At 42.8% G+C, this 16,489-nt stretch overlaps 1 protein-coding gene across 1 annotated transcript in view; it reads right to left on the bottom strand.

Moving 5' to 3' along the window:
* MARK1 (microtubule affinity regulating kinase 1) overlaps positions 1-16,489 on the bottom strand; it is a 208,098-nt gene that overhangs the window by 63,391 nt on the left and 128,218 nt on the right. The window contains exons 4-5 of the mRNA XM_077485790.1: positions 15,694-15,742; positions 8,769-8,834 (exon numbers count right to left, since the gene is read on the bottom strand). Of these exons, the coding sequence (XP_077341916.1) occupies positions 8,769-8,834; positions 15,694-15,742 (115 nt within the window). The remainder of the gene's footprint in view (positions 1-8,768; positions 8,835-15,693; positions 15,743-16,489) is intronic.

Here is a 16,489-nt window from a genome sequence, read left to right as displayed (position 1 = left end):
TGACCCAAATGGGCTAATGGCTTGGAAAGAATCTGCAAAGAGGAGTGGGACAAAATCTCTCATGAGATGTGTGCAAACCTGGTGGCCAACTACAAGATACATCTGACCTCTGCGACTGTCAACAAGAGTTTTGCCATCAAGTACTAAGTCATGTTTTGTGAAGTGATCAAATACTTAATTTCACTCATTAAAACGCAAATCAATTTATAACCTTTTGGAAATGCGTCTTTCTGGATATTTTTGTTGTTATTCTGTCTCTCCCTGTTAAAATAAACCTACCAATAAAATTATAGACTGATCATTTGTCAGTGGGCAAACGTAAAAAAAATCAGCAGGGGATCAAATACATTTTTCCCCTCACTGTATATTCAAATTTTTATGAATTAAAATTTTATGTATCAATAAACTATTTAAATTTTATATCTTTTTCTCTTTTTGTATGGCACCAACAAAAATCCCATATTACCACTACCATTGCCCAAGTTTGAAATTTGCTAAAAGCTTTGCAAATACTTTGTAAAACCTTGCTGCACCCATCGCTTTTTCACATACTGAACATTGAAAGTAACAGGCCCAATAATGCGGATGATGCAACAGCAGGGGTAGGAGCATTAAAATCCCTAAAATGCGTAGAAGCCGGGAACGCAGATGAAGGTATCAAAGCTGGAGTCCCAAAAAAATAAATAAAAGACGACTGTATTGAACCCAGCTCACTATACGCCATCTTTAACTGAAATATCGCTTTAGGGTGAACTGACACTACTGCCCGTATCATGATATACAGTAAAATAAAAAAAAGGGGGGGGGGGGGGGGGAATGCTACAACATAGACTCGTTACATACAGCGATATTATGCATTGGGCTAGAGCCCAAAAGGTGTGTCCTTGAGATATTATCCAGAAATGAGTCATTAACTGGAGATTTCCCACGCTAAAGCTCACCTGTCTCCCTCCCAGTGGTGCTTGATAAGCAGCAGCCCCGTGTAACCTAATGTACCAGCAAATGCTGATGCAGCTGTAATATAATAAGAGCTGAACAGATTGACTTAGTATTCAACTACCGGCCTCTTTATGCAGCTGGATGAACCCTCTGCCAAATTCTTCATTAAGTTTATATAAGTACAATTGAGTTAACACGGAGAAGCCTTCACTTCCCGAGGTATGTTACAGATCACATTCACGCCAATTACTTTTCTTTTGATTTTGCCTCCCCCAATTAAAGGAGAATTTCAGCGCCTAAATGAGCAGTAAAAACAGCTGCCTGTCCAGGTTACGCATTTTGATTTTGGATGCAGTTCTAAAAGCTGATAGTCTGCATCTGATCTCTGTCACCCATGATCTTAAAGAGTAACTCCACTTTGTTGAGAGAAAAAAAAAACCCTCCCCCCCCCCCCCCCTCTGGGTGATCCATTGAAGGGATTTTAATAAACTTTGCAAAAGGAACCCCGCAATGGGGTATTGAAGGAAATTGGGACTATATGATACCCAGGAAATAATATTGAGAATGAAAGTAATGTGAGGACCTTTGGGATCTATGGGACCTTGTATGGCACCGCTATAAGCCACAGTTTCTTCTTTCTATAAACACACCTACTATTGTAGTTGATACATTGTGAGTATTGTTACTAGGACTATGATGTTTGGCAATATCGGTTTGTTTTTACACATTTTTTTGTAGTTTGGGATATTATCCTATAAGTAATTTCTTTCTAGATATCCTTCTCAAATGTATATTATCATCCACCCCTGAAGAAGACAATCTGTTGAAACGCGTTGGGCTCTTTCTGTCCACTTAGTTCAGCTTTATTTTACACGCATAGGGCTCACCCCTTTGTATTTATCATATTGAAGTTACTGTGTGACTTTTTATTTTAACTGTGTTGCTAAAATGTCTTTCCTCTTTTAAAGTTTTTATATATTGATAATAAATTGTGATTTTTTTATCTTTACATTACTTTCATTCTCAATATTATTTCCTGGGCATCGTATAGTCCCAATTCCCTTCCATACCCCATTGCAGGGTTTCCTCTGCATTGTATTACAGGGATAGACACCCTCTTCCTTCATTTTTTCTGGGCCTAGGAACCTAGCTATATTCATTTTTAATAAACTTTGTTGCAGATGACTATCTTTTGTTATTCTGAAGAATTAGCCGTTTGTCTGTGTCCATGCGCGATGTCCAAGTGAATCTAATGGGAGGGACTTTATAATTATTAATCAGCTGCTGCACTTGCAAAGTTCTGAGAAAAGTGGTGGGATCTGCATCCCTTTAGATGTGATTTTTCCTTTGGGAATGGGTCACTCAAAATGACATTTTTGTTGCAGGGGATGCCCAAATCTGAATGTATCTTAGTGTAGACTTCTGGGAAAATCAGTGAGCCAATCACACAAGCAGGAAATGACATATTGAAGAGGGGGGATGATCTGTACACCATCTGTGTGCAGAACACCTCCAGGCTGCCATATTGCATTGCATTTTAACTGAAAATTACAGAGCTGCAGAATGAAAAAGGAAAAGTAATTTTAATAACATTCAATTACAATATGACTTGTGTAGCAATTGTATTTGCTAGAGTATTTGTTTTATGGGGTTATGCTTTAAAGTTGAAGCTAAAAAACAAAAACAAAAACCCTAGCAAGGATTAAATGTTAGTCTAGGGATAGAGGAATACGCTGTAATCCTTATCCTAATTCTGTCTCTCAGAGCCCTCCCTCTCATATGCTCTGGATGGGGCCTCGCAGTCCGAATGTACAATGCAGGTCTACTGGTCCTGCATTGTACACAATGTCAGAGTGTGACCACTGGCCGGAGGGGCTTATGGGGATTGGGGTCACACAGCATGGTGGAAGCATTCTGGAGCAAGGACTAAGGTAAGCATTATAGCTTATTCTTCGAACCCTAGACTTAGGCTGGTCATACACTGTTTGAAACTGATTTGAACTGTAAAAGGGCAGGCTGAATGTACCAAGCTGATCGATCGATTAACTTTGGTACAACCAGCCTGCTGGATTCTCTTACGATTATTGCTAGCAGCTACTATATAGCCGCTAGCGATAATCAATGTCTTCTCCCGGCAGGGACGGCTTCCCCCCCCCCCATCGCCTCCACGCAGGGAGCCGGCAATAGATCGGCAGGAAAGAAATATGCATTGTCTATGGCCGGCCTCAGAGTATTTAACCCTTGCAGTGCAGGGGGGAAGGAGGAAGGGTCCTACTGCAGGAGTACATTCAATTCTGCTGGAGGCTTCAAAGTATATGTGCACATTTCACCTTTGGAACACCCCTATCTCCCTACATAAGTTTTGCATGTATATTTGCTCTCTTTATATACGGTTTAGCAAGCGCATGTCCTGTTAAAATGTTCTCTTCCCGATTCACCTGTGGGTGTGGATTTTTGGCATACACTGTGAAACAGCCGATTGGAGGAAAAGGCACACACCCCCTGCACATTTCTTTCAAAAATATACCTGATCTTTCTAAAATCCAGTGTGCCCCTAAAGGTTTACATTTTTTTTTTTTTTTTAAAACAACAAACTATACTTATCTGCTCTGTGTAGTGGTTTTGCATACAGCAGCCCCAATCCTCCACTTTTCGGGTCCCCCACCAGCTCTCCTGGCTCCTTCCCATTGTGGAGTGCCCCAATAGCAAGCCACTTGCTATGGGGGGCACTCCAGCGTGCTCGCTCCCGAGCCAGCTCTGTGTGCCCATAAGACATACAAAGTGCAGTCCTCACAGGCTGTGATTGACAGCAGCAGGAGCCAACAGCTCTCGCTGCTGTGTCTGAGCCAATGAAGAAGAGAGCGGAGAGAGCCTCTGATCTTGAGCACATCGCTGGATCGACATCGAGCTCAGAAATGTATGGGGGGGGGGGGGGGGGGTGAGCTGCAAGCAGAAAGCTTTTTACTTTAATGCACAGAATGCATTAAGGTAACAAAATCTTTCTGCCTTTGGAACCCCTTTAACTTCATGTAGTGAGCTGACAACAATGCCTCTGTTGCAATGAAATCCCAAGCAGTGTTGTCAGCCCTGCCCAGCTCTCCTCTGGTGGATTAGAATACACCTCTCACTCTACTTGTCTCCATAACATAAGGAGGTGTTCTGTAGTCCAGAAAGGGATAGGTAGCATAGTCAGATCACTAAAGAAAATTAGGAGCTCACTGGATTTCCGGCAGGGTCAATAGGCATTATTCTGTATTTGCAGCTTTCTAGATAAATAATCCTCATACCTCTCTGCACAAATTGTGAACATCTGGCTTATGGACAATTTCTAGCAAATGTTTAAAGTGATTGTAAAGTCTCCCCCCCTTTTTTTTTCTATTAAAATAACAAACATGTTATACTTACCTCCTATGTGAAGTGGTTTGACATGGGGCAGCCCAGATCCTCCTCTTCTGGCCCTGGCTGGTATGCAGCTTGCTATGGCTGCAGCTCCATGTATCCATTCAGACACTGAGCTGTGGTTCGGCCCCGCCCCCTCTCTCCTGATTGGCTGAGTTTAATTGACAGTAGTGGGAGCCAATGGTGCCCCTGCTGTGTCTAAGCCATGCAGGAGGGAGAGTCCCGGATGGCCGAGGCACCCGTGGACATTGCTGGACAGAGATGGGGATCAATTAAGTATTAGAGGGGCCGCTACACACAGAAGGCTTTTTATCTTAATGCATAGAATTCATTAGGATAAAAAGCCTTCTGACTTCACAACCATTTTAAGGACACCTTTAGTATTTTCCTGCTTATTTGATTGGCTCATTGCTCTACTCTGTAAATGTTCTTCTATTATAACTCTGGCACTGACCACGTGACAATAGCAGGCAGACCCTTTCCATTTAGCAAGTGGCTAGTAGGCATGTTTGCCTTTACAGAGCATACCCAGGTCAAAGTCTACAATAGATTTTGATATAATTCTTTACTATGTTTGTAACTAAACTAGAGAGGATTCCTTTTCTTCTCCCCGATAAAACGTGGAGTTTCGCTTTAAGAGCTGCAATGTCAAACAACTTGTCTGCCCTTCACATTATGAAAACAAATCCACGTGCGGCTCATTTCCCCGGCTGACTTTTGATGAATTCAGTCTGATTGAGCTTACCTACCGCATTTGTATTGATCTAGATAAAATGAATTTCAATGCACGGGGCTAAGCTGGCAAATTCTATCACCCAGCGAGAAAATCTTCTTCCTGACTCCAGAGTCTGTCTGCATCAATAATGACTTTCACCTGCCTGGAAGTCTACTGGCTCCTTTCCATTCCTCCTATGACAACGTTCCCATTCTGTTCAAGACACCGAACAACCATTCTTTTATTACTAAGGACTACATGGTCTGCAAACATAAAATGGGGCAATTTCATTTATCTTGTGCGTTACAGAAAATGTATAAAATGTCATCCGACTATCTATAGCTGACCTGCAGCACATGAGGGATGCTCAGAGGCCAAGAGAGAAACAATATGACCCTTCAACAACTGATACATAACCATTCTACTTGTGAACCTGTGCCCAGACTATACACACTAAACTATTTCATATTCTGAACAAGTAGTAAAAGCACACTGAAGCAATCGTTAATTCACTTCTCTAGCTATGGGCACTGTGGAGAAATTCATCCTCAAAGATCATAAAAGACACGTGAAATCTCAGTTTTTCCCTATTTTCTAAGCTTTTAGAAACCAAACAGAAACCGGATTTGAGGCTCTGTTCACATCTAGGAGGTTTTGGGCATTTTTTTGCTGTAAGCCTCAGCTCTAAAAACGCTCAACAAGACAAATCCCATTTATTTCAATGGCCCCTGTTCACATCTGAGCATTTTGTCATCTGAAGCAAAATGCCTGAAGCTCAAAAAAGTACAGGAGCTTCTTTTTTTGCAAATTACAGGCATTACAGGCATTTTCTGCTTTTTACATTGGTGACCTTTGGACCTGTACAAAATTGCAGAAAAATTCGTGCGACCTTCTGCCTGAAAACAAAATGCCTAGATGTGAACAGCGCCTAAGGGTTTTCGGGCCTAAAGCGGAGTTCCAGAGAGACAGCTTTCGGCTTCACAGCCGGGTGTGCACTGCGCATGCATGAGTCGTGCTGCACCTCCTTCATGGCCAGGTAAACATGACATGTCACATGTCCCAGAAGATAGCAGAGAGGGAGGGAGGGAGAGAGGGAGAGAGAACTTCCACTCGAGTTGCCTAGGTGGCCCGAGCGGGTACCTGTCAAAAATACCCACTACCCCTCTCCAAAAAAGAATGACATGCCAAATGTGGCAGGGGGGGGGGGGGGGGGGGTTTGGATGCTTGAAGAGTAGGGGTGCAAGGGATCAAAAAATTAATGGATCGGATCATTCCTCGGATCAGAGTCACAGATCGGATCATTTTTTAGATCAGCAAATAATAATTGAATTTGCAAACACCTGACACCGGTTTGTTTACAAGTGATCGCCCCGTCATTTGACGGAGCGATCACATTGTAAACGGCCGCCGGGTGTACCTGTTAAAGAGCAACTTCCCCTTTTGGGTGGAACTTCACTTTAAGGTGGTTGTAAACCCTTACATATACCCGGTGAAGTGACTGGCCTCAGGTTATACACAGACATAAAACAAATCCTCCTACATAAGTTTTACCCGTTTATCTGTCTTCTCTTCAGCTGTTTAAAGTATTGAATTTTAAAAGCTTGTCTGAGAGTTCAGAAAAAAGGGGGCGGAGAGCTGAATTCAGGTGGACCTGATCGGACCCTCTATTCACTCCTATGGAGCAGCGGATGTCAGCAGTGACTTGTCCGCTGACTCCCACTGCTCTCTGATCCGAACCTGTCCGTGAAATCCAGACGGATGGTGACCCTATTTTCCATCCGTCTGGGAGATTTGATCGAATGGGATCGGAGGAAAAAAATGGACAGGCGGTCCGTTTTCATCCGATCTCTCCATAGAGAACAGCGGGGCTCTGACAGGTCCGTCTCAGAAATAGTGAGTGGAGACGGACTTGTCATCCACCTTCTCAGCGGGGATTAACAGGGTGATCCCCCAGCGAATAAGCCCGTGTGAAAGGACCCTTAGTGCTCTTAATTGAGACAAGTATACACTGTAGAGGGATATGTGTTGTTCATATTTCATGTCTGAGAAAATCACAAAGCTTTAGCACAAGGATAAGGCCGCCCATAGACTGTTCAAATCTCAGCCGGTTCAGCAGAATCTGGCCGAGATTCGAACTATGTACAGGCAAGGCTGAATGTATCAAGTTGATCGATCGGGGTGGCAAGCCCCTAGCAATAATCACTGTATTCTCCCAGCAGGGAAAATACAATGGTTCAGTGGGAGGGATTCTCCTGACAGCACAGCCTGTGGTTGCAGTAAAGAAATTTGCTCTGTTTATGGGCTGTTTAAGGATCTTCACTTTAATCATAAGACTGTAGTTTTCAAATTTCATTAAAATCAACTGAAAATAACGGCCACTTTTTGAAAATAATTATCCTGAACCTGATATCCTAAAGTGGAACAAAAGTCTAAATTTAAAAAATTTCCAGCAGGCTGGCTCTTTATTCCAGAAGAGACATGCAATGTTTCCTTTGCAATAAAATAATCATACCGTATTTATCGGCGTATAACACGCACTTTTTTCCCCCTAAAATCAGGGGGAAATCGGGGGTGCGTGTTATATCCCCCACTATTTTTAACCCTTTCTGCCGCTCTCTGTGGCTTCCGGGTATTTTTGGCCGCACTCAGCCGTTCTCGGCGGCTTTCAGTAAGCCGAAAGCCTCTGAGAACGGCCGAGTGTGGCTGAAAATAGCCGAGAACGGCCGAAAATAGCCGTAAGCCGCAGAGCGGCCGAGAACTACCGAGCGCCGCTGAGATACACAGGACTTCCGCTCTGTATCTCGGCTGCGCCATTTTTAAATGGTAAAGACACAGACAAGACTGCAAATTACTGACAAGGCTAAATGCAAGGCTGCAAGCGACTGACAAGGCTGCAATGGAAGGCTGCAAATGACACTGATAAGGCTGCATTGATGGGCATTTAAATGTAAGTTTTTTTCCTTAAACTTCCCTCCTAAAAGTTTTTTTCTTTTAAATTCCCTCCTAAACTTGGGGTGCGTGTTATACACCGATAAATACGGGTCTTGCGGTCTTAAAATGTACACAGTGCTGCACATGGACAGCTCAGTAGATTCCTGGCATGGTGTCCCTAGTAGAAACCTTTTAATGGAAACAATAGTTGTGGTGACAACCAAGTATTTGGAGAGATTTCCTTTTACTCCTTTTTGGATATGGGACAGGAAATGAGAAAATCTCTCCGATGAGTCACAGATGACAAAAATAAACCTGGCATGGATTATAACCGTCCCTTGATTTAGTTCTTCTTTAAGGGTGGGTTCACACATGTCCAGCAGCGGTTTGCAATGCAGAATCCGGTGCGTTCCTATTCACTGGTTTAGGTGCGATTCAGCTGCTAATTATAGCCCGAGTTCGCACCTGAACCGGACCCAAAAAACGCACAGGACCCTTTTCGAAACCGGACCGCGGCCACCCTGGACATGTTTGAACCATCTCCATTGAGATGTTGACATGTTGCGTGACTTGAATGCAGTAAAAACACATTCAATTTGCAAATATGTGAACCCAGCCTAATTCCTAAGCATTACACGGGAAGAGAAGATGCTGGTGCCAGTGAGTGCATTGCATGTGAGTTTTCACTGATGCATTATTGTGCGTTGGGGTGCCAGTCACAAGGTTTATATTTACTCATCAATAAAATAACACAAAAATAAATAGAAATAAAGAAGCTACTTACCCCCACTAGCATATTCCATTATTAAATATAAGGTCTTCTCAGTTTCAATGACTTCAAAAAGTTTTACTGGAATAGAAAGAAAACAATCTTATTTCCATAGGGCCCATCTTGTTACATAGTATTCCTAAACAAAATTCCAATTGTACAACAACCCTAAATAGACCTGCTGCTTTTGAAGGACCTTATCCATCAGTTGTGAAGATTTGAAGTAAAATTCCAAAGTACTTTATGCATATTTTCTGTGTTATCCTTTTAGGTTCAAAATAGATAACCTGACTCTCAGCTGAGAGTAGGCTTATGGAGTCCATTTCTGGTACAAGCCTCCTACAAATGCTTTCCGCCTACAGCTGATGTCCTTCTAATGCCCTCATCCCTCCTGGTAAAGGAACCCCGTCCTCCCTGCTACTGCTCAGTCTTGTTCACTGCTTGCCAACTGACAATGCCTGAAGAGATAATGTCATTCAGGTGACAATGACGGGGTCTCCTGATAGCTGACCTCCCCCTACAAGACATACTTACCCATCCACACTCCTTCACTGCTACATACGAGCCCTTGCTTCTGTTGTTCTAATGGAGAACATGACTTCCATTTGGCAGTGATTTCATAAGCTCCGATAGTGGAGGTTTACCTTACTGGGATGGGGGTATCAGGAGACATAGTCATTTGGTCCTAAATTTGCAGCCGACAGTGAATTTAATTTGTTAATGCACTACCTGAAGGTTATATGTCCCATACGTGGCTTGTCCTCGACTAGACACCATTAGACCAGGGGTGTCAAACTCTAATTTCATAGCAGGCTGAATCAGCATTATGTTTGCCCTCAAAGGGACGGTTATATCTGTAAGACTGGATGTGCTACATCCAATGTCAAGAGCCCCCCCCACCATCAGAAGTCATGAGTTCCCTACCCTCCCATCACAGTGCACCCCCGTTATCTTGAGCTGCTGTCGGGAAGAAGCTGAGGACAGGGCTGGGAAGCAGAAAGTGCAGAATCTGGAGAAGGACCAGAGTAGGGCTGGAGTCAACTGCTGAGCCAAGTAGGGGGTTCCACAGTTGCAGGAGAACAGAGAGAGCCACATGAAATGGCCTGGTGGGCTGGATTCGGCCCAGAGGGCCTTGTTTGACACATGTGCTTAATGCCCCGTACACACAATCAGAAATGCCACCAGCAAAACTCCGATGAGAGCTTTTTGTCGGGAAAATGCGACCGCGTGTATGCGCCATCGGTCTTTTGCTGGCGGAATTCCAGCCAGCAAAAGATCAAGAGCAGGTTCTCTATTTTTCAGTCGGGAAAAGTTCCTATCCGAAAATGCGATTGTCTGTATGCAATTCGGACGCGCAAAAAAAAAAATCACGCATGCTCTAAAGAATTGAACTTCATTTTCTCGGCTTGTTGTAGTGTTGTACGTCACCGCGTTCTTGGCAGTCGAAAGTTCAGTGAACTTTTGTGCGACCGTGTGTATGCAAGACAAGCTTGAGCGAAATTCCGTAAAAACATCTGAAATTTCTTGGATGGACACTCCGCTCGTGTGTACGCGGCATTCGACCAAACAAAACATTTTGGCATGACTTTGAGATGTACATAAAAAAAAAATATATATATATATATATATATATATATATATATATATATATATATATATATGTGTGTTAGGAAGGGAATTAAGAATGTACAATGCAGACTGAAAAACACAGAAAGATCCTCTTTATGGGTCAGATCATCCAAAATTGATCTTCCACTTTCTGGAACTTGAAAATGCTGGTAAACCCAGCCTAGCAGATTCTTATATCTTTCAGGGTTTTTGGCACTGAGATTTCAGAGATTGAGTCCCCGGCTTTATTGACCTGCTGCAGCCAGGACAAGGAGGTCCCACTCTCTCTGCTGGAGTTTGAACTTCATTTATATTTGTCAGCTTTCCACGGGTGATATGGAATCTCACAAAACTCATAAATATGGAAGGGGAATCCCCCTGTTGGGGTCTCTTAGCATTATAAAAGCTCATCCGGTCATTAAAGCTGGCCATTGATGGGGTCTCCCACTGTCTACCATCAGATTTTGATTGCAGACTGATGGATCTGTGAGTTATATACACTCACCGGCCACTTTATTAGGCACACCTTGCTAATACCGAGTTGGACACCATTTTGCCTTCAGAACCGCCATAATTCTTCATTGCATAAATTCAACAAGGTGTTGGAAACATTCTTCAGAGATTTTGGTCCATCCATCGCATTAGGACATCAAAGATACATATACTTAGAGTACCCTGAAGCTCAGATCAGTTAGAACATGTTGGCCCTGATAAGCTGAAGGGCCAAAATTCTTGTGTATGTTCTTGCTTGTGAAAAACTGAAATTCGGCCAGTTCAGCAGGGTCCAGCCAAGTGGCCACCGATCAACAGAAGTCGATCGCTAGATTGAATTCTGTTGGAAAATGTTTCTTGATCAACAGCTGCTGATCAGTGTACTCTGACAGTGATCCCACTGTCAAAATACAACGTCCCAGTGGGGAAGAGATTCCTCCATTCATCTTGCTTGTGTGGATGGAAAAATCCATTCCTCCTTTTTTTTCGTTCAGCACCCAGGCTGAAAAAAAAAAAAAAAATGACCCAACTATGGTCAGCTTTAGTCTACTGAGTTGTATACAAACTCGAAATATATGACTCTAAGGTGGAGTGATCCTTTAGGCTTGATTTACATCTCCGTGTTCTGAATCTCGGGGAGAACCGGCCGTGCGTTACCCATCAATTTCAATAGCACCCCAAACGCTCCACGATTTTCCCACGATTCGTTGAGTGACAATTACGCTAAAATCGCAGTAAAAGCACGCAAACAGAATAACAGGACATCTGTCACCCAGGGTGCATATAAATTAATGATTTAAAAAAATAAAATAAAAATAAGATTTTTTGATTTAAATCGTTTTTTTTTTTTTTTTTTATCAAATTTATTTTAATAAAAAGCTTTTGGAGTAAAAATATATCTAAAGATAGTTTTCTATTTAAAATATATTAATAATGTTTATTCAGCATGAAATGGAGCTTAGTTATGTAGAATAAGGCTGTATATTCTGCAATATTTAAATTTTTGGTAAACTCAGTCAATGAATCCAAGCTCTGCAAGCAGAGTTAAAGTGGTTGTAAACCCTTACAAACCACTTTGACCTACAGGTAAGCCTAGATTAAGGCTTACCTGTAGGTCCAAGAAATATCTCCTAAACCTATACGGTTTAGGAGATATTTACAAAAATACAGGCACCGCTGTCTACGGCGCATACGCCGTAGACAGCGGCATGCAGGCGCACTGAGCCGGCTGCAGATCACTGCGATATGCCGCTCGTTTCGGCTCCCGTGCGCATGAGCGGAAGTGACGTCCTCGCGGCTCCGGCGAATCACATCGTTGGAGCAGTGAGACCCGGAAGTCACTCCGGGATACATGGCAGCGGTGAAGATGAAGGCGGAGAACCTCTTCAGGGGCTTCGTTCTCAGGTAAGTTATTCATAATGAGCTAGTATGCTATGCATACTAGCTCATTAAGCCTTTGCCTTGCAGGTTGCCTTTTTTTTTTCCCAATAGCCTTTACTTCCTCTTTAATATCCCTTGCATTGATGCATTCACACAATTTCACAGTAACCATGAGATAAAACAAAGTTCAGGAATGTTCCATTATCCCATTGTTTTGAAAATATATGTACACTGTATGATTGAACCGGTTCTGATTTCGCTTATTCTAAATAGGAAACCTTCATTTTGTTTGCAAATATTAAAGATTCCAACTACCAGCAAGAATAAGTCCTTACATTTAAAGAGCACCTGTCATTTCAGATCCATCATGGAAGTGCCTGTTAGCGGGCATCCACTCACCTGCTGCCGCCACGTCCCTCACCTTGTTGTTTCACTGCCACATCACTAGCTGTCCCATTAAAGTGAATGGGACTGTCGGTGAGTTAACAGTGGGTCAGAGGAGGAGCCGCTGCAGGACAGAGATGAGATGACAGTTGCTCTTTAACCACATGCCGACCAGCCTCCGCAGTTGTACTGTGGCAGAATAGCACGGCTGGGCGAAACTACGTTATGCAACGGCGATTCGCACTGTAGCCACTAGGGGGCGCGTGCGGGTCCCAAGCCAATGCGAGTTTCCGGCGGTCTTGATCATCGTCGTGCTCCCGCGATCACTCGGGGCACACAGAAAACCCAGAACTGTGTGTGTAAACACAGTTTCCTGTTCTCAGAGCAGAGAACTGACAGATCATCTGTTCATACAGAGTATGAACAGCGATCTGTTAGTTTCCCTGCACAGTCCCCATCCCCTTTCAGTTAGAACACAAACTAGTACACACATTAACCCCTTCACTCCCCCTAGTGTTAACCCCTTCAGTATCAGATATTTTTACAGTAATCAATGCATTTTTAATCGCACTGATCGCTGTACTAATGCCAATGGTCCCAAAAATGTGTCAAGATTGTCAGACGTGTCCACCATAATGTCGATAAAAATCGCTGATTACCATTACTAGTAAAAAATAAAAAAAATAAAAATTATTACTAAAAATGCCATAAAACTATCTCCTATTTTGTAGACGCTATAACTTTTGTGCAAACCAATCAATATACGCTTATTGCGTTTTTTTTACCAAAAATATGTAGAAGAATACGTATCGGCCTAAACTGAGGAAAAACATTTTTTTTTATATATTTTTTGAGGATATGTATTACAGCAAAAAGTAAAAAATAATGCATTTTTTTCCCCCAAAATTGTCACTCTTTTTTTTGTTTATAGCGCAAAAAATAAAAACCGCAGGAGGTGATCAAATACCACCAAAGCTCTATTTGTGGGAAAAAAAACACGTCAATTTTGTTTGGGAGCCACGTCGAATGACCGCGCAATTGTCAGTTAAATCGACGCAGTGCCGAATCGCAAAAAGTGCTCTGGTCTTTGGCCAGCCAAATGGTCCGGGGCTGAAGCGGTTAAAAATTATGATTTAAATCAAATCCACCCTATTGTCACACAAAAGAAGCATACAAGCTTCTCTTGGGCGTGGGGCATCCCGCGATTAAATTTGCGTGATTTTACTGCGATTGACGCCCCCATATGCCAAGATGTGAATGGAGCCTAAAAACGGCCAGACACACCGTAAGGCAATTAGATGTACAACTGCTCTACTTTTCATACATATTATCGTTTCCGTTTACACTTCTATAGCCCAATTACTCACCCCGACACAGATCTTGTGGTGTCTGCAGGTGCCCATTTATTTGATAAATCCTCTGCTTACAACACATTTACCTACGCTGTACATGGGCACAATTCCATGATTATTATTTTTTTTTGCTTGGTTTAATGGTTTTACAAACGGATATTGAAGCATTTAAATGCCCCAATATCATTAAAACACATTTAAGTGGGTGTATTGTAAGGCTGAGGCAACAAGTAAATATGTGAATGTCAACACCATTGAAACCAACATAAAAGATTTAAAAAAGAAAAAAAAAAAAAAACGTTCTCTCTTTTTCTTGCTTCAGTATTCTAATGAAAACAATAGAAGAGTTACACTTTACACACCAGGGCTGTGCTACTGTGCAGCTCAACATCTGAATGCCAGGCAGATATAAAAGACACAAATGAATATAGCGCTGTATTCATTAATGATTATTTAAATGTATTTTTTTATTTAAATGACAAGCAGTGTAAATATGTGAATTTGGCCTGGTTTTAGACCACTGAAAGAGGAATAAACCCTGATGAGTTTACTTCCTCTTTCATTCCCTGCAAAGGCAAAGCATAATGGAATACTATGCATCGCACAGTAGTCCATTATGTGTCACTTACCTGACACAGGAGCCAGCGAATTCGCCGCTGTCCCCTGTAGTCCGCCGCATCCATCTTGTTGGTGGGGCGGACTACATTCGGCGAAGCCGCGATGAAGTCACTCCACGCGCGGCAGCTCCGTCGCTGAGAATGCCACGCTCAGTGCGCCTGCGCGCCGCTGTCTGCGGCGCATGCGCCATAGACAGCGGTGCCCGTTTTCGGGCAAATATCTCCTAAACCATATAGGTTTAGGAGATATTGCTTGGACCTACAGGTAAGCCTTAATCTAGGCTTACCTGTAGGTCAAAGTGGTTTGTAAGGGTTTACAACCACTTGAAGTCCCTGTACAGCAGGGCTCTGGCTAGAAGAGGGAGAAATAGCACAAGGGGCCAATCCTTTGTAGTGCTAAGAAACAGGGAACATGCTGATTGGAGAAGACCGCACAGTGATGCGGAAAGGGGCCTGTAAGTTGTCTGCTTCTTCTTTCACTGTCCCGTGACTGGTTGTCCAGTTACAAGACTTGCAATTAAAGTGCTGTTTTTTTTTGGGGGGGGGTTCTGACCTGCAAATGTAAAGGCATAATGTGCTAGTATGCATACTAGCACATTATGCTAAACTTACCTGAAAACGAAGCCCTCGTCGTCACCGCTGGAGGCCCGCATCCATCTTCACCCGTCTTTGGGCCTGTGGGCTCCGGCTATGTGACTGGCAGGTTATGTCACTCCTGCGCATGCGTGCGGGACCCGCCGGCCACGGCTGACGATGACGTCATCAGTGGCGTATACAGTAAACATCTCCTAAAGAGTGCACGTTTAGGAGATATTTACAGTACCTTATAGGTAAGCCTCATTATAGGCTCAGCTATAGGTACAGTCAAGGGAAGTTTACTTCCTCATTAACCACAGAAACGAAAATTCAGGTCTCTTGTCCTGTCATACAGCTGTGCTCAGTGACAGGACTGTGTAAACCTCAGAACTGGATGGACAGAAATGCAAATCCTTTGGCAGGTAAAAGTCCTCACTTGCATGTATTTCATGGTGTATTTAGCTGCAACTTTAAAATAGACCAGCATATTATACTGAGACATTCACAATTCAAATTCCTCAACTCTCTTACCTATATTCGGATGATTTAAAATCTTCATTATTCGTACTTCTCGAAACAACTGAAAAAAAATGAAAGAAAGATAAAAGTTCAATTGTTAACTCTCCTCTAGGTTTTCTGCAATGTACAAACTTTCTGATTAAAGTAAACTTATCACACGCTTAGGTAACTAAAACTGTCCATTTATCAAGACAGACATACAGCCATAAGAGGTGTGAGATCTCCATGTCCAAAATTGTTAAAGTTATAGTAAACCACTGAAAAAACAAAGCAAAAAAAAACTGCAAGACAATGGATTAATGTGCTAGTATTCCTCATATACTAGCACATTATGAAATACTTACCTTAGAACAAAACTCCCGCAGCCTGACCCGGTCAGCACTAAGGGGGCTGACAGGTTTCCTCACCGTTTCTTCCAGGGTTGCGGGTTCCGGCGCTGTGAGTGGCCGGAGCCGCGATGACGTCACTTCCGCGCACGCACGCTGGAGTCCTGTGTTTTGGCACAATACCCTGGACCTTCACTGCACATGCGCCGCTGACATCAGCGGCTGCATGCAGAGTGAATAGCTCCTAAACCATGCACGTTTAGGAGATATTCATTTTACCTACAGGTAAGCCTTATTATAAGCTTACCTGTAGGTAAAAATGACCAAGCGGGGTATACAACCAATTTAAAGTAGAACTAAAAGGCAAAACGTTTTTTTTCCTTTTGGAAAAAAGAGGGTTATAACCCCTGTCAGGTTTATTTTTGCCATCTGTGTCCCATTGGGGAGATTTACCTTCACTTCCTGTCCCATAACCAAACAGG

The sequence above is a fragment of the Lithobates pipiens genome, unplaced genomic scaffold (assembly GCF_037356315.1).
Source record: "Lithobates pipiens isolate NorthernLeopardFrog02 unplaced genomic scaffold, aLitPip1_a1.2 Scaffold_18, whole genome shotgun sequence".
Classification (NCBI taxonomy): domain Eukaryota; kingdom Metazoa; phylum Chordata; class Amphibia; order Anura; family Ranidae; genus Lithobates; species Lithobates pipiens.
Note: the sequence above shows the minus strand (reverse complement) of the source record. Positions and strands in the feature narration are given on the sequence as shown.